This window comes from Colias croceus, chromosome 18 (genome assembly GCF_905220415.1).
Source record: "Colias croceus chromosome 18, ilColCroc2.1".
In the NCBI taxonomy this organism is placed as follows: domain Eukaryota; kingdom Metazoa; phylum Arthropoda; class Insecta; order Lepidoptera; family Pieridae; genus Colias; species Colias croceus.
The window spans coordinates 7,096,158-7,122,902 of NC_059554.1; the positions used below are offsets into that span (position 1 = coordinate 7,096,158).

Sequence of the window (26,745 nt, forward strand, 5' to 3'; positions counted from 1 at the left end):
TTTCTCCCTGTAAGCCTATAAAAAGTTCTGCAATCATTCATGTATTACCGTTATATTAAACACAACATTCAATAAAAGATAATTTAATAGTACCGGTTATATTTTGTACCAATTACACCACTACTATATTGGAGATTGGATGAGTACTATATATATTATATAGGTAGTAGCTATAATGTTAAGGGGGGTTAGGCGGTCAGCGAAAATTCAGCTATTCGGGCCTGAGGTAAGCGGTGAGGGGATCCGCGTTTAGTATGGAATCAACGTGCTCGAAACTAAAAATCGTAAGCGCCATTCACATTTTTATCAAAAAGTCAATGAAAATATTTAGTATTTTCTAAATCTAAAACAGTCACGAAATCGAGAAGGTAAATACCTATGTATTTGTGATTTTATACGAAATATTATAGTAAAATACGGTTGTTATGAGCATTTATATGATATTTTAGAGGTAACTTCAGGATTTTTTTTTATCGAGCAAAATTTTTCCAATCGTGTTTTGAAAACAGTCATCCCATCACACATACGTTCTGTAATACCTACATATTAGAAATTTCAGTGCGAAAAAACTTCAATATTTTTAATTATAGCTCATAGAAAACAGTCCATTTTGCCGGGTTCACCTACTAAGGGCCCTTAATGTTTCTTGGTATTAAAGTTATAAATAAAAGCTGAAAAGAACGCAACGTTTATATGAATGATAACAAGTGATAACTGCGTTAAAAACAACCGACTTCAAACTTGCACTTGCAAAATTTACAAATACCTACAGACAAAAATGCTCATAAAATAAAAACTACTGGGCCTATCCGAATAAATTTTTTATGCGACCAATTCGACACCATCCCGCATCGAACAAAAAAAGAATCACGTAAATCGGTTCAGAAACCTCGGAGTAATCGGTGTACATACATAAAAAAAATATATAATATATATATACCGGCCGAATTGATAACCTCCTCCTTTCTTTTGAAGTCGGTTAAAAATTAATCCTGAAGATATAAAGCGCATTTTATTTCGAAATAATCGTTATTACTATGAACAGTGATTCAATTTACTATAAAACAATCAATTTTCCCATTCAACCGATTACATAGATAATCTGAACGTAATCGGTTTAAGTCATTAACTAGTATTGCCTAACGTATCGATTAAAATATGTGTTTTATTGTTAATCATATGGTATTACCCCGTAATATCCTTTAATTATAAGTCGGTTTAAGCTGACCTTTGAACATATAGGTAGTTAACACCTATACACCTTCACAAGCGCGACCGTCGGTTACAATGTAGGTAGTTGTTGCATTTTTTACGGAAGCCTTATTTTGCCATTCACAATCAAACTAGATTTAACAATAATGGTGTCACTTTTCAGTGCATTATCTGCTAATGAATAGTCTAACAGTCAAACTAAAATAGTCTTGGATGTATTTTTCGCAATTTCCATCCGCTTTTCAATCCACGAGACGCAATAAAAATATGCGATGCTCCACAAGACACATAAAAGTTAGAACGACCATGAATTCCTGAAAAAGATAATAGCATCATCTCTTTTGAGCCGGTGCAGTGTGAGCGGGACAAAAGCTTCCGCAATAAAAGCTTTGATAGGATCCGACGGAATCCGCGATATCGGACATAGCTTGCTTTTACTGTCGAAGGTCCGTGTATCGTCTAGGTTTATGGCGGTTTTAAACATTTTCAAATATTTTATTACCTTTAAGGAAATAAATACTTAAAGTACTCAAGTCCTTCTATTTATCAAATAGGGTTTCCTTGTCTTTTAAAGGAAGTTCCTAAAGACTCCCGAAGGGTTTACGTATAGCAGTAATACCTAATCTATAAGTTTAATATTTCTACTATACAATTCCAACTGACATTGAATTATAGATACGCTGCAACAACTCTACCGGTGCATTACAAGTTTTATTTTATTCATTTTACTACATATTTTCATTGAAAACAATAATTTAATAAGTCAATGTTAACCCCAAAACAAAACACGGTAGAACTAAATTAAAGACAGATGTAATCAGGGTGTCCATATTACCGGCTCCCTATTTTGATTGTTTTCGCAAGCGCGGTCAATTTGTGGCTTTCAAACTTTGCCCACTGTCCAAAACAAACGTCACTTTGAATTTACTTTTCATCTAATTTCAACCCTCAATCTATGGAGTCAGAGTACATATTTAACTAGTCTAACGTTGAAAACTTGAATGTTGTTTAAAACAGAGGAAGCCGGACGACCACATATGAGAACTTTAGTTGGCGACAGTTGAAAACCGTCGCTATAACTTCAATGAAGTAACAATTGTCTAATTTTCCACCTGAAAATTTTGAATTGACAACTGCACTTGTTTTGTTATCGAAATATACAAGTTATTTGCTAAAAACAAATAACAATATAATATTAGAAACGCTCTATTATGTTAAATGAGATTTAGTTGTAATAAGAAGGTAATTCCGTTTAAAATGCATCTTCCTTATCTTATTATCTCTTAGTATGTTGTAACTATAGAACAAAACCAGTTAAATATCTAATCCAGTTAAGCAACTTTGTTTTAAATCGCAGCACATATTTTGTCATAATGCGCCTCTGTAAGTCGTATCTGTATAATAACACTTTTTAACTAACGCTGATTGTCTCCAAACAAATTGATAATGGAACCTTAATGACCCCCTGCTAAGGGGAGAATATTGACATTAATGAAATTTTCATCCAACACAGAACCTACTTGTATGGGACTAACCACAAACAATTGCATTTTCTAATTACATTAAGCCGGTAATTGTTTGACGAATCGATTTGGAAAGACCCTTTAAATGTTTATATGAGAAGAAGCTACATAAGTTTTATATAATCTGATGCGATATTACCTAACGCGATTTGTTGTATTGATGTGTATTGACTGGCATTAGCTAGAAATGTAGGCAATATTTATCTTTAAAATATTGTCTTTAAGTCTTAATAACGATGCCCTGTTCTATGATTACCAAACAAAAACTGGACACAATAATATTTATAATTTGGTGATGAAATTAATGTATCTGCTTCTGCGGTCTAAACGATGGAAATTTCTAGAAGACTGTAAAGGTCTGTGAACATCCATTTTGTCCTTAACCAAGAATAAAGTAGAAGAATATTAAACCTTATTTTGTCATTGATTCCCTTAAATTGCTTATATTGTTTTAACGATGCCCTGTTCTATGGTTTATTACCAGCAAAAAATGGACACTATACAATTTATAATTTGGTTATGAAAATAAGGTATCTGCGGTCTAAGTAATGCGAATTTCTTGAATACTGTAAAAATCCATTTTGTCCTTAGCCAATGATAAAATAGAACAATTATATAACCTTATTTTGCCATTGATTTCATCAAAGTGCTTATTCTATAAGTCATTTTGTAACAACAATGGAAACAACCCATACATAATTAAGTAGGTAGGTAGTTAATACAATTGTTTTGCAAGTGCGTAAATCTCTATTAAAATCTCATTTGAATATCAATCAATGAGTACTGTAAGATGTAACTGAATCAAGAGATTAACAGATTATTTGCTATACGTTACACGTGTAAATGATTAATTTCTATATATATTTCTATATCTTTCACTTTCGTGGCTTCTCGAGATGTAAATACAGACATTTTATTTAAATCTCTGTGCGGTAATATGTTTATACTTGAAATATCTTTGACTTAACTAACTCTGAGAGTTAATTAATTTAATCTAGATTTATATTATATTGTATGTTTTTGTCTATATGTAGAACTACCTAGTGAACATTGCAGTAAAAGCCATCCTGTACGTTCTAATTTATTTTTACAAAATTACTTTTATTCGACGCAATTTTGCTGTTTAAACTTTAAACCAAATATTAAATATGGTAAAACTAATTGACAGAAACAGTCATATAAAAGTAATAAAATCTTAACTTGCGGAGTTTCTAAGAAATCGGAACGCATGATATTATATTTTGCGAGTGTAAAATTAGTCACAGAGCAAAATAAGCAATGAAAAGCGTTTAAAGTCCTTCTATTCGCGAACAATCGTAAAACTTCCTACTGTCCTTGTCACACTTGAGACGTTAACGATAAGTGGGATTGCAACAGCAATATTCGGTTACATTGTTGGCGGTATGGGATAACATAATGTGTTATAGATTGTTAAAACTGAATGATACGGCAGTTAATCCTAAAAGTAGAATATTAATGTCCTTTGATTATTTTGAATTTATGAATATTTAATGTTGTCTTTTGAGTTGAGTTCAATCAGTACGTAAATATTGTTTTGACAAATGACATATTATCACGAGAAGTAAAACTCTATGACGGATCCATATGAATCGATAACATCTCATCCAAGATCTCATCCATCTATATTTTCAAATCCTATGTCCTTTATTTGAAGAAAATTTAAAAAGACCACATACCCTTTTTTTTACTTATTGTCGAGCTTTCGCGGACCACCCTAACAGAAGTTGGTACAACAAAGTTTGCCTGGCGGTCTTGTCTAGCATACGGGATACGGGTAATCAGTTTTGCGGTTAAAAACTGCGTAAACTAATGTCAATGCGTATTTCTAATAGAATATTTAACTCTTTACGACTTGCTTGAGGTACCTTTAAAATGCGTAAGTTATAATATAACTCGGATTCGAAATTGTAGAGGCAAAACCAGATTATTTATATTTTGTTTTTACTTCTGGGTAAATAATACAATTGATTAATCGCTCTAATTTGCAGAAGTCGTAACAAGGAAAGCGCATTAACATGCCATATAATATAATTGCGAAAAGAATTTTACAACATTTCTGAGAATCTAAAATACAATTTGCCTACACGCAACTCATTACAGGCCTGTTTTTACAACATATGCCATTACAGTGATTCGCTCGACATTTTTACAATCTATAATTGCATATTATAAAAGTCTGAACGACCCGCGTTATGGCTAAAGTCGAAGGAAATATTATAAATGGAGATAAACCCGGCAGTTTACTGCTGCGGAGGAATGAATGAATGTCCATGAGGCTTTTAATTATGAAGCCGTACAAAATTAGTATTATTGTTTATATATTTTGGCAACAACACAGCGGTTTTTTTTTTCAGAAGTATTCAGGAGCCCTTAGATACTATAACTACTGTGACGATCTATGTACATGCGAAACTTTAATACATAATTGTATTCACTAAACGTTTTGTATGATAGCTAATTTAGGTCCTTACAAAATTCAAATATTTTACTGCGCATCATCGGCTTGTTTATCTTAAACTTAATAGAGCTACGCTCTTTACACATCTAGATAAAATATTGAAATATGAGCGCAACCAAGCAAATTTATAAGACATCTAATATTATGATTTTAATTTTCAAAAATTCATTTTTAGTCAAGATGAATAAAAAAGAAATTAGCTTGGTTGCGCAGTATAAAATAAAATGGCTCACCCTGGAACGCCGTCTCCGTCCGACCGCACAGTCCTTATTCGCAACACATATGCTTTGCGCTTTGCACGTCCACACACAACACCGCACTTGTAAAATAAAGTATCATTCGCAAAACAACTTTATCGACGACGATAGTACACCACTTATATTATTAATTTCGCTCAGCATTTTCCTACAAAAAAGAAAATAACACTAAATAAAACAAAAAATTAAAAACATCGACGACACACTAGCACAACACTTGCGTCACTATGCATGCTGATTTCGATGTTCACTATTTATTAACTATCGAATTTCTCCAACTTCGTCCGATCACTGCAAAGTGGAAATCACTACTGGTTAGTGTGTGTGTGTGTTACTGATTTAGCTGACTTGTAACTTCTTTTATCGACTTGTGTAAATAATTCTGCTGTGTGAGTGTTAAACATTGTTGCTTTGTTTCAATGTATAATACATTGAATGAGGAAACTGGTTAATGCAAACGATTGCCTAATATATGCTGCTACTAGTATTGAAACTTCGTTTTTTACGCATCTGTTTGACTGAATTTTTTATTGATATGATATGACTCTGTTCACATATTTTCTTTTTGCTAATCGAGCGCATACTCAATGTTGAAAGTATTGCTACTTTGCGGTAAATACGCGTGATTTCATCAGTTTATTTAGAACATGCGGTAATATAATACTGCTTAAACACTGATTCGTGCAAGAATCTATTTCCTATGATAAATAAAGGAACAGAGCTATAAAAGTATCCGTAATATTTTGTTAATTTTTTGTCATAATTAAAAGTGACGCGAGTTGAGAAACAAATTCATACATGCAATTTGTAAAATTATATTGTTTGATTTATTTAAGTTATTTCGTTACATTATTTGTGCTTTGCCTATTAAATTTTAAATTATAAGTTTAATTTTATTTGATTTTCACATGTATCTTAAATCAAAATTAAAACTGAAATTAAGCTCTAGATTTTGTACTACGTGTAATCTTTTTTAATTAAATTAAACAATAATTGTACAATTTAGCAGTGCACTGTACATTACAAATAGCATCTACTTTTCAAATGAGCTGTATGATAACAAAAATACAAAACAGAAACAATGTATTTTAGGATATTTATTAAGCGTTGTTGCATAATTAATTAAGCGTTTTCGAAGTATCCATACTAACCTTACCGATTATTTATTTTAATTCTCAATAATAAATAAACTCGAATATATATCTTATAGGAATATCTAACGTAAATGGACACTAATTTCAGCAATAGATTGATAGACTAGCGGAATCAGTTATGTGCCAGATAATTAAATGATTGTGTATCTTATTTCAAATATCTTCAATTTAAAGTAGGTATATAAAACAACAATTGTATGCATACCATGTAGTGTTAATGAGGAAAGTAGATGTGAAAAGTCATGTTCTGTATTCATAATTATTACATACAAATTGAAGTTTTCAATGCAATGAATAATTAATCTCAAAAATGAACTGTTTACGACAAAATAATTTAATACGCACTTTCTTGTAAACTACTGTTGTACCTACGTAGTTACTTGAAATAACAGTAACAAAGGTAGAATAAAAGTAATGTACCTATTTACAAAATACGAAAACACATCTCATAAAGGAATCAAAACCTAACAATAAATTTATCAGAGTCACCACTAACCAGTCAATTTAATCCATTCAGCGCATTTCACTGATTTTCATTGGATTAACAACTATGAAATTATATAAAAAATTGATTCTATTTGAACTTATATAATATTATTAAGTTATTTTCTGGATAACAAACTTGGTAATAACGTAATACGTAAATAATCTTTCTTTTTTTTATTTTAACCTATCCTTTAATTCCTATCACAACCCTAGTTACTAATTATAAACATATATAGTAGTAGTTAGTTATATCACAACCCTAGTTACTCATATTTTGTAATTGTAATTTGTGTTTTATGTAAGTGCGTAAAACTCCTAGTCCTAGGACCTAGACCTCTAGATTGTAAGTTATATGTGTTGTATGTAAGTGTGTAATGAAACAACTATTATTACTGTATTAAAGTCCGTACTGGCGAGTAGAGTTCCGCAGTTCGAGACCGTCAAAGATGTTCAGGTTGTGCTTCCTCGCGTACTCGTTGATTATCATTTTGCCTGCGGACAATTGACACGACGCGTAAAGGCAATCGCAGGGCGGGTTGGTGGAAGAAATAACTATTTTATATGTATATTGATCAGAATAGAATAGAATATTGAATATATTTTTACGGTACTTACAAATGTTAATTAAAATACAAATGATAATTAGATTAACATGATGGCATATTGAGAATTTAAGGCTAAAGGTTTCCTAAAATTATAGTTATTTCTTTCAAACCAACAATTAAGACACATATTTATGAACAATCGCTAGCAAACTGATTTATAATTATTTATATATTTGACTACTCATATTGAATTAAATTTATCTATGAATATCCATTTTTCATGATCTTAAACTACGTCTTCATTAGAAGAAGGAAATAATGATTGTTAATGTTTTATTTGTTTGACTTCATTAAGAGAAAATCAGACTAAAGAGCCTTCAAAAGTAAGAGGGTATAAAAATAGACCAATTATTGATGCTATTACAGCTAATTAACAATGAAGTTTTCCCTTAATATAAGAAACAAATAATCTAAGAAAAACAATCATTACAATCAAAGACAATCACTTGCAAATGATTTTTTTTTTAATTCAACTGAACGAGTAGTCAAATATGGAACTAGATTATTTGAAAATATTTCATACCCATTTAATACCATTATCAACATATTTGTTACCATCCCTACGTAACGGCGGAATTTTTCGACATCCTCCAGCCCGCATTTATCTACAAGCTTAAATCTTAATTACCCACATTTAATTCTTTGAATAAGTAAAGTAATTACATATATTTATATTTTTTTTTATTACAATATCGTCAAACTGATTGTCTCTTGTCTATTTGAATTATCTTTCTCTGTTTTAGTAGAAACAGTACTTGCATTTTTGTTTGGTTTCCTGATCAGTGTCAATTCATCATTTATATCATAAATGTATAGTGAATTTGTACTAAGTCTTTAATAAAAATGGGCTTATTCTATTCAACGGATTGTCCAGATTACCCTGGACCCTTACAATTTTCTGTACGTACCTATATCATGGTACATGGTATAGAGAAATACGTTGTTGATGTTTCTGCTTTTATTGGCCAATTATACTTGAACTATAGATTACAATCAACTAACTGAGTTGAAACTCACATTTGAGAAGTGAAAAGTGTTTTGGTAGAGTCCAAATATTTCATCAAAATAAACAAAAAAAAGAATGTTTCAACGTTTATTTTCCCACGATTTATCCTACTAAAATATAAAATAAAAAGTTTATATTAAGCTCTATCTGCCCATGCGAGCTGGAGCGGCATGGTATTCGTTTTTTGGTATTTTACTATTTTCTGACATTGTATATACTAAATACCTAAGTATAAAATATAACACCTAATATAGTAAAATTCTATTTACAAAAATATTAAATGGGTATGATTTTTACTACAAAACCATTCAACATAGTATTAAATAAGCACACTTTTATAAAATATTTCTTTTGTTGTTTTTTTACCACGGATATGACGTTATTGCACTTTGGGTATGATAAAAAGGCGATGATATGGAAAAAGTAAACATATGTTTAATGTGCTCAAGTAATACTTTGTTGTAAATTCATAAAAAATACAATAAAAAATCGCATTGCATAAAATTCGCTGCTGCTAAATAACTCTATGCTATATTACTCTATGCTATATTACTCTATATCACCATCGATTTTATATATTTAACTTGAAAGTTTTGTTATAAACCGGTAAAAAATAACATAAAAAAAATCGGAGGTAAGGTATTATTAGATATAGGTATAAAGCTATCCTCTATCCAGCGGAAAAATAAAAACTTTCACAAAAGATTTAAATATTGGCTATCGTAAGAAGAAATACCTACCTTAAAACATCTTTTTTTCTACGAACTCAAACACGAGCCTTCAACAGCGTTTAATTAATATTCCATTGAAATGTTATATTTTTTTGGCCTAACCTTGCATTTTTTAGAGGACGCAATTTTATTTTTTGGATGTGTAGGGGGGTTCAATGTGAAGCTAAAACCAAGTTTGTGGGGTCGCCACCCTTGTCCCACGGCCGCCATCTTGAAAATAGTGGTTGAAATGGTTTTTACGATATATCTCTTAAACTATTTATCTGATAAAAAAAATTTGTCAACATTATTTGTTGCAAATTAAATTCTCTACAACTTTGGTCCAGTAACTTTTTGTCGTAGAACTATAAATAAAAAAATTATAAGCGAAAATGTTCAGAAATTAGAGCTATTAAAATGTTTCGATAAAATTGTTTTTTATCATTTTACGAAAAAATGATATCAGACCATTTTTGTAGATTGTTTTTCGAGGAACAACTTTTACATACAACATTTTTTCATTACGTCAATAGCTAAGGTTTTACAGCGCTCTGAAGTGAGTACTATTTTTCAGTACTCTTAACTATACATAATATATTGGCTATTGGCTCTTTTCCCATGCAGCACTGCAAGAACAGAACATTTCAGCCCTGCTTTTCGACGTAAAAAAAAAACGTGCTTCCAGACTCTACCTCCTGGGTGGTGGGGAAAAGAGTCAATAATTAATTATTAATAATATTGCAAAATTAATTATTAAAAATATTATAATAACAAAAAAAACAATTACTGATGACAAATAATTATTAGTACACACATAATATATGTAATATGTATACCGTATAGCTAAGAGTACTGAAAAATAGAACTAATTTCGGAGCGCTTTAAAACCTTAGCTATTGACTTTATGAAAAAATGTTGTATGTAAAAGTTGTTCCTCGAAAAAAAATCTACAAAAATGGTCTGATATCATTTCTTCGTAAAATGATAAAAAAAGTTTTATTGAAAAATATAAATATCTCTATTATCTGAACATTTTCGCTTATAACTTTTTTATTTATAGTTCTACGACAAAAAGTTACTGGACCAAAATTGTAGAGAATTTAATTTGCAACAAATAATGTTAACAAATTTTTTTTATCAGATAAACAGTTTAAGAGATATATCGTATAAACCATATCTTCCGCTATTTCCAAGATGGCGGCCGTGGGACACACACACTAACCCCCTCTACACATAAAAAAATAAAATTGCGTCCTCTAAGAAATGCAACCCCAAATGTAACTTTTCAATGGACTATAAAATATAGTTGTTTATAGAAATGAAGTGGCTCCTATCAACACTTTGACGTTAATATTTTACTTTTTACATGTAATAGGCGTTAGGTACTACTAGGTACTAACTACTAGGACATCTACCTAGCACTTACCACGTTAAGGCTGGTTGCAGAGCTTGACCGACCGTCAGTGCGTACCGTCGTCGGTCCTGACGATACGCATCAACAATTGTATGACTATATGACACTTGCGCATGACAATACGCGTGCGTATGGTCGGTCTAGCTATGAACGGTTTTATGAATTTCCATACATATGACAAGCGCGACTGACGTACGCACTGACGGTCGGTCAAGCTCTGCAACCAGCCTAATTACTAGGGCCTGCGTGTCCAGGAGGTAAATTCTTTATTTTTTGCAAAATATGTAACAGTTAACACACATTAACAGATTACCTTCATTTTCTCTAGATATTTGCATAATGCTTTGAATATATCGAAGATAACAATTTACTTGGAAAAACCATCGAGACCTATATATTTATTTGATGAAAATATGAAACTTGCAAATTTAATGATTATATCGCGGTTTTTATATATGCGCTTTTATTTTGAATAAAAAGTCTGCTCAACCTCCATTGCTCTGAATTTAACTCGGCAATTTGGATTGACTTATATAGGTAATCAAATTGTTGTAAGCATGATTCTTTCGTCTTGTATATTTAATGATTTATTTGTTTAATTCTTTTTACGACCGCACCCGAAAAATTTACTTCGACAGTGATATAAAATAATAACATAGAGTTTAAACGAGAATATATATCACAAAACATATCGAAAAATAAAATAAATTCACTACTGTATAATATGATTTACCTACACGTTTTGGATACATATTCTCATCGGAAGTCAACATGTAACAACGAAAAAACAAAGGTTATCCTTGCGTAAGCTCATCCAAAAATTACGTCATACAAATTTGATTTTATATATGATATTTAAATATTTAAATATGAACTCCACTATTGTGAGGTGATATATTTAATTATCAACATAGAGTTTAAATTACTTTAAATTCAATATTTAATAATCTTCTTAGACCGATAATATATCGAGGCATTCCTGCATGAACCTTCCCAATCCTTACCATTCAATATCGCAGCTATTTGAACGTCCTCCCTACCCGTAAACGTAATCTTTGGAGAACCCCTGTTACAATAGATATAAAGGCCAATATCCTTTGCCTACCTTCATCAATTTTCCGTGAGGCCTCCTCCAGGTCGTTGCCCGCGTAATTCAGGATGACGAGCACCAGCGGCATCATCTCCCAGGAGTAGTGGAATATTTCTAACAGCTTGTGACAGTTCTCGACGAGGGGCTCTAAAGACACCGCTGGAACAATGGAAAACCTCATTAATTGTTATTAGATTTGACATCCAATTGAAGAATAGAAGGTTATTCTATTACGAATACGTTTAAAAAGAAAAAGTATCTAAATGGATGGTATTGATAGGATAGATTCAATTTGAACAACATTTTCTCTTTTTCTTCATTGATTTCAATTTAAAATGGACATTTCAATGCCCAAACCTTTTCCGTGCAAATGTTTCTTAGTTAAAAATGTACTATCATAAAAATATATAGATCGTGGAATATTAGATTTTACCAGCAATTTGGAGCAATTAGGTGAACCTATCTTAAATATATTCCCTATTATGGGGTAGACACCTTAAGATTAGATAATTTACTGATTTGTAACTCCCACACCTACTCAAACAAAATTATGCTTGTCTCAAGTAACAAGCAGTATTCAATCTCCCGGCTTAACTGAAGCGTCGTTGAGACGGCAGCTAGTTACCCACTTTAAATAATTGCAACTCATTTTCGCCCTTTAAGTGGTCTCTAAAACGCGTCTCTAGATGCGACTTTGACTCTTATAAAGAACGAATAGGGATTAAATTTGTACGCTATTTTTTTGAAAGGTTAAGAGCGAAAAATTCTTATAGTTGCTAACAGTTTTTGATTATAAAAGCTTATTAAAATACTACTCATAGGCACTTACAAAGGTTCACTTGAATCTACCTAATATTAGTTGGATATTAAACCATTGTCTATCATCTACCAATTCGTTTTCATATATTAACCTTCTAAAGAAGAAAACTGCATCTTAATCAACACATCCTTTGCGTGTGACTAGGCAGTAACCGCTACCTTATCGACACCATCCTTATTTTATCTATCAGCCATATTTCATTGATTCATAGCAAGCGAATAAACCAAATTACTACATTATCTCTTCAATAGACGATCACGCAATTGCAGATTAGTTTCAGCAAAAACTATGCTTTTAAATTGAAAAGATTTCTTAATAATTTCATTAAAAAGTCTATTGAATATTAATATTTAAGTCAATTGTGAACGGAGTAATATTGAGAAATAGAAAATTATAATAAGCAGGTCTTTTACTTTACATGAAAAAGAAGGTGCAGATTCTATGATTTTTTTAATAAATACCCGTATTGCCAATTTAAAGAAATATAGATAAAAGAGCTTCATTCTGAATTGTATTGCCTTTAAAACAGACACAGAGTGCCTACTTTGTTAGGTATAACCAGTCCTATCGATTGTAATTTGTTAATCAAATTCATACATAAAGGTACCTAAATAGATACCGCATTTTCTAACTAATCAAGTAATAATCATATCCTTCACGCAGAACGTTCTACATACTGTTTGTTAGAAAAGCCGTTATAAAGTTGAACTTATTAACACCCCAGTAACACTGACCTAAGGCATTTACTTCCAAGAAGGTTAATAGCCACCCAACACTAATGTAAACTCAACAGAAATGAACTGTGTAAACTAAATACGCTGAAGAGTTTATACTGTGACATTATTTAGGTCTTTTGTTTATTTATACAATTTAATCACACTTCTGAAAAGGTAAATATTTGATAGCGTTCATATAAATATTTATTTGAAAGCATCAACTGTTTCAAGGAGCTCACTAATGGTGCGAAAGAAATATGATACTGGTATAATATGTTAAAGAATACCTATACCTAGTCAATTCGTTACAACTTACAATAGTATAAATAATATTATACCTACTAAAACTACTTAAATAATAGTGCTAATGGAGTTATGAAAATATATGAAAGAGAAACTAGATATTAAAATTAAAAAAAATCGTGTTAACGTATCGTTAAAATGTCAAAACACTGTAAACTAGTTCCTTTCCAGCTTCATACGTAAGTACTGAATCAAGCACATCCATAGAAAATGGCAATTTACAATCTTTAAACATTTCATGAAATAATTTTCCCGCCACACGGCGCATCCCAGTTACAAAGTACGCAGCTCGTAAAAAGGATTAAGAAACATCGTCACCAGCTCATAAAGTGGAAGGTCTCGCGCCATTCGCTTTACGACTTCCCTTTGTCCGTAAATACCTATTCACGGGAGGACCATCATCTCAGTCACCTTGTGTCAATGCTTTGTATGCTTCGTGTGTCACGGTATTGTCTCATTTGATTACCTATGAAAACTTCTATGACTTCCTAACAACTATTTTTATGGTTGTCGCTGAATTCAACTGTTGTGAATAGCTGGGGAAGAGCTATCATACTTCCTTGTTCAGAAATCTCATTCAGATCCACAATTTAAATAAATCATTCATTCGTTTCGTTTTTCTACTACAAAAGAATAACTATAATTTTAAGGTGTTGTGTTTTACTCGATTATTATATCCTTGGAATCTGATAAAGGTTAGACGAAATAGTCTACTCATGTCCATATATTTGTAACAGAACAGGGCTCAAAGCATCATCAAAATTAAATTCAACATTATCTACAAATAAAACCTATTTTTCTTTACTTTGGTAAGCTTTTTAGGACCAAACAATTGTAACTTGAGAACTTGATAATAAAAAAATCTGACAATACCGAGACAATTTTTCACAGAGTAAATTCCCTACCCTTCAACGAGTTATTTCGTTCAACAAGAATGTCAAGAAGACACACAGCCAATACATTGATTTGTTTTTCAAGGAACTCCTGATCCGAGCCTAGATATACTAGGGTTTGAACAGGGCTCAAAGCATCATCAAAATTAAATTCAACATTATCTACAAATAAAACCTATTTTTCTTTACTTTGGTAAGCTTTTTAGGACCAAACAATTGTAACTTGAGAACTTGATAATATAAAAATCTGACAATACCGAGACAATTTTTCACAGAGTAAATTCCCTACCCTTCAACGAGTTATTTCGTTCAACAAGAATGTCAAGAAGACACACAGCCAATACATTGATTTGTTTTTCAAGGAACTCCTGATCCGAGCCTAGATATACTAGGGTTTCTTTCCACTAAATGAAGGTAGTTGCAATTTACCATATGCTACATTTATTTTTAAAAGTAGTTTAACATACATTTTTTATTATCCAATAAAACAAGGTGGCAATCAGAATACGTCATAACTCATCAGTCACTATGCTATAAGGCTATGCTGTTGAATTATTTTTCTATGACGATAAAAAAAAGTTTTGTCAATCTTACGGATGAAAAATGGTGTGTTCGAAGTTATAAGGCTAAGGGTTGAAGATGCATGTTATCCACATGGACAATGCACTTATCAATGGAGAGCTAACAGAGACCTCGTAATGAAACCGATACCTATGTTAAGAAAGAACAAGACACTACCTACTAGTAGTTTTCTACTACCATGCTTTTACAAATGTGGTGGACTATAATTTTGCTTAAGATTTCATGGATTTGAATGGCTTTGCAATATCTTTACCATCCTATCGTCAACAACAAAATAATGACTGTAAGAACAATGGACTTGTATCAAATCTTTTGGATTATATTATATTATCTCAATTCTTATTCTTATCATACAAAACTGAAAAGGTAAACTGAAGTACCTAAGAATTGGTCAGAAGTCGCAAGTCGCAATGCAGTTGTTTACGGCATCTGGTTTACGGCGGGATAACCTGCGATACGGTTTACGACTCACGTTATTGCGCTGCCGTTTCGTGTTTAATAATTCTTTTTATTCGCATAATTGGAATGCGAGCGAAATGAGAAAATGTTCTTTGGAAGTACAATTTTGGTAGCTGATTGCTTTATAGAGAATACAAGGATAGCAAGGCATGCTGTGATTTTTGTCCGCTCTGAAGGTTTTAATTTATAGGTACCTCGATCTGCTAACTTTTTTATTGATTCGATTATAATATTTCATTCTGTAGATACCGGACAGAGACGAAACATAGACATCTCTACAAAATTAAACATCTTTAGTTTTAATAACGTTTTTCAATACCTTTCAGCTTTCAGGAACTATTGAACATTGACTGCACATTCTGATACTGATACCTACATACACGGATTATAATTTGCCTAAATTTATTTTTGACATAGAGGTAGATATACCTACCTATCTCCCTCATTGTTATGGTGACAGTGTAGCTATTAACTTCTATTAAAAGCCTGAAGCTTAGGCAATAAAATCAACAGTTATATCAAGAACTTCCTACAACTTACAACATCAAACACTCTTTTTACATACTTTAGTATATAATAACTTCTACATATAAAGATACAGTTACTATCGCACCTCCAGCTATCATTGGCAATTAAGCAGTAAGGAAACTAAACAATGGCAGTTCAAGATAAGTAAAGCGTTACACGTTTTCTGTTTTTACAGTAGGTCGGTACATAGGCTAGGGGCGTTTTATGGCGTATCCGTGAGATAACGATAACAATGGTTCACCATTTATGTTCGCTTTTAGAGGTTTTAGTTACAATGTCAGTTATACCTATAGGTATATTAGGTAGGTATAAGGCTGTATTTGGTTACGAGTTGTGAAATAGAACTTGGACTTTCTCAGAGGTTGCTAGTTGATGCTAAAGTTTTATTTGAGATTTTACTACATCAAGGGCTGCTTACTATTTAGGGATAATTGGGGTGTTATTTTTCTTAAAAAAATACTTTGTCTTGAGTAGATAAATATGCTCCTACTAAATTAATATTATATTTAATAATTATTAGGTATAGGTAGGAAGACACTATAGAAGTAGAGTTTCTCCTCTTCTTTAATTAAATTACTTTTAGGTAAATATACCTAGGTTGTAAATCGTATTTATTTATAGGTAATCATAACCTCTGCTGGACATGAACAATCATGTAAGTAGGTCACTACCACGACATTGAAACAAATCGCTTTACAAGACAAACTAACTAGACGATAAACCAAACACCCATATCTTTCCACATCGATCCCAGCCCACCAGAATAAACCGAGACATAAATAAATACCGTCAAATAAAAATAATTAATGGCATCGAATTTTGTAGGTAACAATAAAACAGTTACATCGACCACGAAACCGCGATGTAACTTTATAATCGGATGCGTTGCGAGAAACGGCCGGCCAATCGGAACGCGCGACCACGCCTCCGCCGCTCGCTATTGGTCGATCAGAACGTTCAATATAGAACCGCTTTTTTTCTAACGCCTACGACTATTGAGCTTAACATTTTTACTACAACTACCTGTACTGTTAACTATTCTGTGCTACAACCACGCAACTGTTAACTGTGATCGTCTTGAAGAACTCGCCTATTTAAGCAATACTGTGTAATATGGTCCATTGACTCGGTTTTAGGATAACACTCATGAATTTGAAAGCAAATTTTAGACCATAACGTACCAAGTTACGTATGCTACATAACATAAAGTTATTGATGAGGTAATAAGGGATTGCTAAAACAAGGAAGTGGGCGGCTGGCACTCCCACTGTGAGCGTTACAATGTTACAATTGATAGCGCGAGTCATGGATGAAATAAGACATTTTGTTTCGAAGTATTTAGCATACCTAAATACTTACATAAAGGAATATTATTTAATATAACAAATCCAAAATTGCTCAATTAGGTATGACTAAATTAACTTTAAAAATTTGTCAGATGAAGTAGGGTCATTGCGCTGGTTTTCGTCCAATTATAGGAGTTGCCAACTTTGTGATACGAAATAAATATTTTGGAGCACCCTTCCTTAAACATATAATTTTTTTTTTAAGTCCTTATATAGTCTTCTTTGAGATAATATTAAGGTAAAATAAATCATTTTGATGTATCTTTTTATTTAAATTATTTTCTGCAAAAGTAGGGTAAATGCTAGTTTTCGTCCAAAAAAACTGGTTTTCGTCCTAGTGTAAGCTAGTTTTCGACCACCGTGTAGAAAAAGGAGGGTAGGTCAACTATTAAGTTTAAAATCAATTACAGATAAATATATACGTTTATTTAATTAACATTACAATTTCTCACTACCCAGGTTTAGTTTTACTTGTGGTTTTACTAATAATAATCAATATAACTAGTCAACACTGAGATCTATGTAGCACTTGGCAGTCCTTATAGGCGTTAGTGATGACTGTATAATCATTCGTAATAAAGAAAGGAATGCGTTCCTTACAATGTAAATGAAACAAGTAATAATTACAGGACTAAGAAATAACATCAAAAAACAGAAATATTCATTCTAACAACAAAAATTTTCATTCTAATACTTTGTTTATCAAATGAAACGTACTATAAACACACAGCCATAATAATAAGTTTTAGCTACAGAATCTTCAGTGTACGCAGCGTCTTTTTTTTCTAGATTTCTTAGACTCCTTCGAGGCCATCTAAAAACAATAAGATCTTTCTGAGGATACGTTGAGTAAGTATAATAAAAAAATACTGCATTGGCAAAACAGACCTAGAATAAAAGATGATACTCAAGTGAATGATAATCAAGAAAAATACAGTGTATTATGTCTGACCTACCCCCATTTATGCTACGAATAATTGACTCTACTTCACATAAGGAGAATGATACATGACTGAATGAATGACAATATTAGGTACCTACAACACTCTGGCCCTCACCAATTATTTATAAGGAAGATACTGAATAGAAAACTTTTCAATACGTAAAAATAGACGAAAAGTAATGCAAAAGAATGGCTATATTTAATTTTTGGATACTCCAATACTCATTCATGGACGAAAACTAAAACATTTAAAGCTAAATTTAGTTTTCGTCCACTTCTTTAAATATTTTTTTATTTTGGCAGCACTGACATAGCAGTGGACGGAAACCAAAAAAACTAAACTAATAGCAATAAAGATCACTTCGGGAGAAACTATTCAGTATTTTAAAGGTCCGATAAAGTAAAATGACCCTAACAAATATTCACGTAGCTGTTTGAGTTTCCGTCCACTTGGACGAAAACCAAATATTTTGAGAATTTGGTAACCTAGTATCCGTCCACTTAATATTTCGAAGAGTATTATAAAAATGTATGATAAACACTTATAATTGCGTTTATTATGCTTATAAATAAACATACGTACCAAAAACATTACGTAAACTAGCTAAAACAGTGATTTACCTTACCATGAACTTTTCTCGCCGGCAAATTTTTCTCTCGCGCGATGACATCTGCAAGGCACGTATGCGAAGCGGCCACATTTACGTTAATTTTTTGAACTCTCTTCTTGTCAAATCAAATTTTAATGTTGATAGTACTGTTGCTTAAACATTATGGACCGTAAAAAGTGCAAACTTGCGCGGGAAGGTAGGTTTGTATTCAAGTTTTACGCACGTGATTGTAGCAGGTCAGTCAAATGGACGAAAACAGAAGCTGGACGGCAAACCAGCGCAATTACCCTATGTTTTACCTAGGTTTAATATCAATGTGAATACCTCTATAGGGACCTTCGAATTGAACAAAATGCGCCTTGTTACCCTGTTTGTGCAAGAATCTTACATTAAGGAGTTCCTACATTGTCCTAATTGCAGTTACTTTAAATAAATTGTTTAAAAGTATCTACCTATAACATAACTTGTTTATAAAATGATAATTTTTTTAATCTTTGCCTGTGAATCTTCTTACCTACCGTAAGTTCTTGTAAGCAGATTGTCCCCGATGAGCAAAGCCTCTTGCTACTAATAAACATGTTACTTCAACCAAGGCTACGTTTTAAATCCTTTACACGTTCTATTAAAAATAACATAATCTGTATAAAGTCCAAACAAATGCATTTGCAAATAAACAACTCGAAACTTAGAAGTTTTCCTTATAAAACCATTTTAACATAGGTAATAATAACATAGGTAGGTAACGATTAACAGTCAAAATAGGTACCTAGGTACACCCTAATTCCATAAACAAGAAATTAGTTATACAGGAACAGACTAAGATAGTTTTCAAGGATAGTAACGAATAATAAAAATAACCACAAACATAAGCTTGCACGCGGTTGTAAAAAACAAATTACAATATAAAAGATTGTAACAGATACGGCACCTATATTACGTAATTACAGTGAAAGAGCAAGTAGGTAGCTACTACAAGAGTATCATAAAGCAATTACCCTCATTAAACGTAGATGAATAATTAAAAAGTCGATTCGTTTGAAGTTACCCTCTAACTTGCATGTTTCAATTAATACGTTAGAAAAAATTATCCTGACGTTTATTTCTGTAATGGTAGGAGGTACCTATTTTATCAAAGATTTGTCCTGATGTCCGAAATATATACCTACAGGCATTTTATTTTCTGGCTCTTCTAGTGTATTTTTCATAATATTAAATCATTATTTTCAATGTAGAGCGCATCTCTACAATTAAATATACCGACAGAAGTACCTAAGACATTTTTAGACATTTGCGTCTTGCTTCGTCGATTTACAATGGCATTTAAATGTATAAAATTACCTAATATTAACATCATCATTCCGTCACTATGACTAGGTATCTACATCTGTAACTATCTGAGTAGGTATAGAAACCTAATTGATATCCACATCATATGTTTTGTTAATTTGTTAAACAATATGTAAAAGTAAAACGTACCTAAGTAGGGATAAATATAACTTTATTTGGTTGAGTGGTGCATAAATATCGTAAGTTACCAACCACAAGCGGCTATTGCGCGTTCCGTTCCACTTCAATTGTGTTATTTACTCAACCGGGAAAAGGAGTAGCTCCACTGGAAATGTATGCAAAGGAAATATGAATACATATAATATTAGTTACTGTATGAGCCTTTTTTAACTTAAATTAATATCGACGATGATTACTTATTTCAGTTTTTTGTTTGGAAACTAAAAAGTTAAAAACTGAAATAAGAAACTATCGTCACCGATCCTTGATAAGTGTACAAAGTTTGAATTAAACTTGACCGTTTAAGGTAGTCGAAACGAGTACCTACCTACAGGAGTTGATTAGGAACATACAGATGAAGCTAATACCTAATTAATAAAATCTTATTAATAAATATTTTGTATATATGTATATTGATTTAAAGATGTACCTATTGTAATATGTTTATTAATTATGCAGTATAATATCTATGCTATATTATGTAGGTACCCTTATATTTACATGGTACACGAGTAATAACCCATTAAATTTGTACCATGAGAAAAATCACAAAGACACGAGCACATAAATAGATACATTGTATTTAAAATTAACGAGAAAATAGTGAACGCCGTGAAAACGTAAATCCACCATGCCGACAAGGACAGGCATTTATTACTTCGCCACGAGTTCGTTTAATGATGGAAACTTCTAGATTTCGTAACTACATAGTACATAATATGTATATTGGTTACTACAATAGCTTTCATAAACATAAAGTTAAAATAGAGATAAAAAAATTTCGTTGAATTCATGCGAAAATCTTAAATAACTTTGCCAGTCGTTTTAAAATGTGTTAAAGGATGAATGCAGTTTTTAATAAGGATAACCTATTTTATATTTTCCGTACTAAAGCTCATTTGTTTCCGATTCTTAAAGCTTAAAGAAATCGTCATGTCAAGCGGCACATTTTTCCGACGATGACATGACATGAAATATAATTTCTCCGCCAAACCAGAATGGTTGACCCTCTAGAAAGCCAGGTAGCTGCCGGAAGCCGCATAAAACAAAACAGAGCGCCATTTTGTTAACCTGTTGCTATCGAAATGACAAAGTAACAAAACGCATAATAATACCACCAAAAATGCTGTTATCACACCAGGACGATAAATACATTCGCGGGAAACAGTAACATTATAAACAATGTTACATTCGAGAGTCACCAAAGGCCTATTATTCAGTAATCTTAATGGACACTTATCGCCACGTCCGGTGACAAACAAGGACCCATTCAGGAAAACAAATAAACTTGAAAAACATTACTTTGTGTTTGTACGTGACCGGGCGGGAGTACCGCAGGAAACGAACGCCTACTCCGATAACAATACTGTAACCGTTGTTATTAATATATTATTGTTTAGTGTCAATATCGATCCGTCCTGCAGGAAGTCGAGAATTGGCTGAACGCACGTGTATGAAGATTCTTATAAGATGTATAAAATTTAATATAAAAATACAAATAGAAAATACAAGTAACAGTTACGCCTATTAAATCCTATTAAATCAGACTACTGCCTATTAAATCAGAGACAAGACAAGGGGCCTTAGCCAAACGGCAAAACGCCAAGGAATAGAATACGCTATCGATAGAAATTGACATATACCTAAGCATATGATGTTTTGCATAAGGATTCGGTCACCCTACCAACGACAACGACGACCACGAACAAAATTTTCGTCCAGTCGCAATTAAATAAAATTGTGCAAAACACAATTAAAAATGAAATTTAAGAATTTCCTGTCGTATTGGTGTTTGGAAAAAAAAATTTTGAGATCAATGGATAAACAAACAGGTTTTTCATAGAAACGGTGGCTCCTAGAAAAAAATGTATTTAACCTTTTTTATAGATAATTAGATTATATACAATTTTGGTTCAGGTGATTGTATGATAAACTTACCGTCTCGGCGAAAATCGCAAAAAACCCTATTTCTTTTTATTAATTGACCTCGAATTTTTTTATTCCTGAGTACCAGAATGACGGGAGATTTTAATATTGATTTTGAACAAATTTCGGCAAGATTGGAACTTTGGTCGTGGTCGTCTGCGTCGTTGGTAGTGTGATCGAACCATTACCAAAATGTCATGAGCTTATGTTAATAATTAGCGTTAGCAGTTTCTATTCCATGGCGTTACGTACCTACGTTTGTCTAAGGCCCTAGGACAGCTTACATTGTTGAAGCCTTAATATGTTAAAAGCAAGGAATAAAACAATTTTATAATGTAGAAGATCTTTATAGAACACCCTACCTACCTACATGATTACGAATGAGTAGTATTTATAATATGAATCGCTTAATGTTAATGAGATTTAAATGTTTAATACATTTAATTATTATTTATTTATTTATCCTATGGAAGATATATTATTTTCATCACCTTGTAGCTAACTACATAAACAAGATAGTATCTAATGATCTCATGTAATTTAATATGGGCTCATTATAGATAACCAGAACTGACATTTTTCGATAATGTAAATTTCCAAGGCAGTTTTAACCAACCTTTTCCAGGTTCAATATTCCTGAAATATAGGTAAGTTAAACGATAAGTTTCAATTATCAGCATTAAATTGATACAATATACTTATAGCAATCATAACCTTTCATTTTTAACATGTTCTACAATAACACGAAATTTCTAGAAAAATCATGAGCTTCTAGCAATAAAAACCAACCATTTATGTTTCGGAACCACGTTTTTGCCATATAATAAGCGTGTTTCAGCAATAATTTCACTGAGAGGCGTGACTTGAATATAACGTGTAAGCTATTGGCTATTTCCAAGTTAAATTTATATTAATATTCATGTTCTGAATTCTGATGTTAAGGAGGTATGGGTACTCAGTACTCACTATCAACGAAGTTAAATATTTACATACATTCTAGAAGATTTATGTAGATTTTGTTTAAGTATTCATTTCTCATTTGACAAGGGACCGTAAATATAGTACCTACCTAGGTACCTACATTAATCTAAATAGGTAATGCACTATATAAAAAATTATCCCCATACCCCCCTCTTCACTATCCTACTTATTGATTGTTAGTAAAAGACACTAGATATAGTTTTCACAGTTGAAATATAATTCTACATATTATTTCATTGACAATATCCACGCTTTACACGACCTAAGACGCCGTTGAAAGCTTCACACTCGATTATACCTATTGTGCAAAAAGAACTAACTATGCATCAGCAGTTCAATTACTCGTATGATTCTCAACCCAATCATATCGCCGAGATAAAACACGTCCTACACAAAAAGCTCACATAAACAAATTGGCATTATCCTCATGAAATTAGCTTGTGCGGACCCGAGCTAGGAGTCATTAATATCTGTCAGTGAGACTCCACCCAGTGCGCAGACACATTACGCCACTAAAACGTTCCTAAGCAATTTCAATCTTATGCCTTGCACATAAGTGCTATGTCTTCAAGCTAGCTAACCATCCGCGAAGCCGCACCTTCTGCAATGATGAATGGTACAATACCATATAAGTTCAGTTTATACAATCAAAGTCCCTTTTAGGTAACACGCGCATTCATTATTTTTCTAGGCGACGTTTATGTTGGGAAACGAAGTGACAATCAATCATTATAGGCAAGTAAAAGAGCATTATTTTCTCGATTTAGTTATAGGTATTATTATATATTTATTTTTTCTAGGCTTACGACAATAGTTTCTAGAGAACTATCATAGAGAACGCGGCAAGTCTTGATAGTTGAAGCTTGAATAATGTAACGTAATATCTAGACATTATGATAGAAAATATCAACCAAAGAACAATCTAAGATCAAACCTATTGAGTTTGAGTTTATCACGACTAAAATAAAGATTTCTCAGCAATTGTAAGATGAACACTTAGACATGCGATGACTATGCAAATTGATCTATTGAAAGGAATATTGTCATTGTCTGTATTGTAATGTTCAACTCAATAATTCAAAGAAAATTCAATTAAAAAAGCCAACTAATTTCGTCATCTCTAATATTTTGTATTTTTTAGATAATATGTCCATCTACGTATAGATAGATCTCCTATACGTAGCAAACTACGATTTAAAATCGATTCGGGGTCTCATACGCAATTTTTTATTTATTTAACTTAAAATAAAATTAATTACTAATACGAATTAAAATAAAATTACTTAATTACTAATTTAAACTAATTAAAAATAAAAATAAAAAATCGCGCCCAAAGAAGTCGGTTACAAACATACAGTTGAAGCTAATATAAAGCGTGTAAAAATGAACCAATTGTCCAGCCAATCCAATGTAACTGTGACATTGCTACACACGTGTAGGTACCCAAAATTGGACTGGCGTAATATTACAAAAAACTATATTCACAAGAAACAATTCTTTATGTATCGCCTGTAGAAAAAATCTCATAGTTCTCGAAATTCTATATAATTGACTCTCAAAAGAGATCAATTTTAATTATGAAGAACAATACCATTATAAAAACGCATTGGCCACAAAAACTCGTTCAACTTCCATAAACAAAATGTCGTTTTTAGTGAACCACCATTTGTGGTCATCTTGTGCTCATTTATATCATTATAAACATGAAATATCTTCACAACTTAATTGAGGGCTGACCGGTTAATCAGCCCTCTAAAATCGAGATGAGGTTTTATAAATTTGCCGTGATCGTGAAATAAAATATATTAAATACTAGCTTCCGCCCGCGACTCCGTCCGCGCGGATGTCGGTTTTCGCGTGGATGGTTTATTTCTCCATTTTGAGTACCTAACTCTGACAATGACATCTTATAAATATCTATTGGACCCAAATACGGCTAGGCTTATAATAATACGCAACATGTGTTCGCGGTTCTACAGAACAACGTCTATGGATAAAACTGAAAAATTAAGATAAATTTTATTCTACGTATTTTTCCAGGATAAAAAGTATCCTATTTTACGCCCAGGATAATAAGGTATAATTATACCAAGTTTCATCGAAATCGAACCGTTAGTTTTCACGTGATGCCTTCACATACAGACAGACAGACAGACAGACAAAAATTTTTTTAATCACATATTTGGGTTTGGTATCGATCCAGTAACACCCCCTGGTATTTATTTTTTCAATATTTTCAATGTACAGAATTGACCCTTCTACAGATTTATTATATGTATAGATAAGTAAAACACATCCAGTGACTGTGGTACTGACATTAATTATGTCCCTGCCTGTCCCTGCCAAATTATTTCGTTAGTTATGAATAATTAGTATTCGCTTAAAAGTTAAAACCTATTTATTTTTATTGTTTACATAATTAACATATAACATCACGAGCTGTAGGTATGCCTTTTAGCAGCAGTTCAATTTATGTTAATGAAATAGTATATGTAGGTACTTGAAGTTATTTATTTATTTGATTTAAATCGACTTCACAAAAGGTTCTACAACGAAGAATCAAACCCAATGTATAGAGGAACGAATTGCAATCAATTTATATTTGTAAGAATGTAATAAAATGAACATTCCAGAAACAATAAAAGCGTTTAAGACTAATTAAAGAATTATCAAGATCGTATTGAATTCAAATTCGAATAAAATGTATAATTGTATAATTATTGATAAGTCAAGACCAATTAACACCTTTGTCTCTACACGTGATTGATCGGCCATTTTGATTTTCAATAGGAGATAAAGCTTACTATTGTCTTTGTAATTTATACATGAGAAAAAAATGTTGTAACTCGTGATGAGTGCATTGTTGTAAACAGTTAATATCTATACGTTCAGTGTCCTTGGGTGCATTATAAAAATATGTGAAAATTTTTAATATTTTATTATTGACTGATTATTATTTTCTAGCATTCATGTCCCTTCAATATGCTTCATCATTTCTTAATTCATCATCATCATCGTCAGCTCATTTTAGTTCCCCCTGCTGGAACACAGGCCTCCTATGAGGATACTTCTTAATTCGCATCAGATCAATGCGTAAAAACTTCATAAATTTTTTGAACCATAAAAGTTATGTGTCGGTATGACGTGTTGAAATATTTTTTCTTTTCATCTTATAAGTATCAAGCAACTTCACAC

At 32.0% G+C, this 26,745-nt stretch overlaps 1 protein-coding gene across 6 annotated transcripts in view; it reads right to left on the reverse strand.

The window, feature by feature from the left end:
• Positions 1 to 26,745, reverse strand: part of LOC123699944 (protein doublesex) — a 119,593-nt gene that overhangs the window by 61,203 nt on the left and 31,645 nt on the right. Inside the window, exons 2-4 of one of the 6 annotated variants that reach the window (XR_006752578.1) lie at positions 11,952 to 12,095; positions 7,522 to 7,603; positions 5,448 to 5,619 (exon numbers count right to left, since the gene is read on the reverse strand). Coding sequence is in view for 2 of the 6 variants with exons in the window: in XM_045646994.1 (XP_045502950.1) it covers positions 11,952 to 12,095 (144 nt within the window). In the remaining 4 variants the exon portion in view is untranslated. Of the gene's footprint in view, positions 1 to 5,447; positions 5,763 to 7,504; positions 7,604 to 11,951; positions 12,096 to 26,745 lie in introns of all 6 variants that reach the window. The other 5 variants (XR_006752579.1, XR_006752581.1, XR_006752580.1 and 2 more) reach the window with 5 other exon arrangements.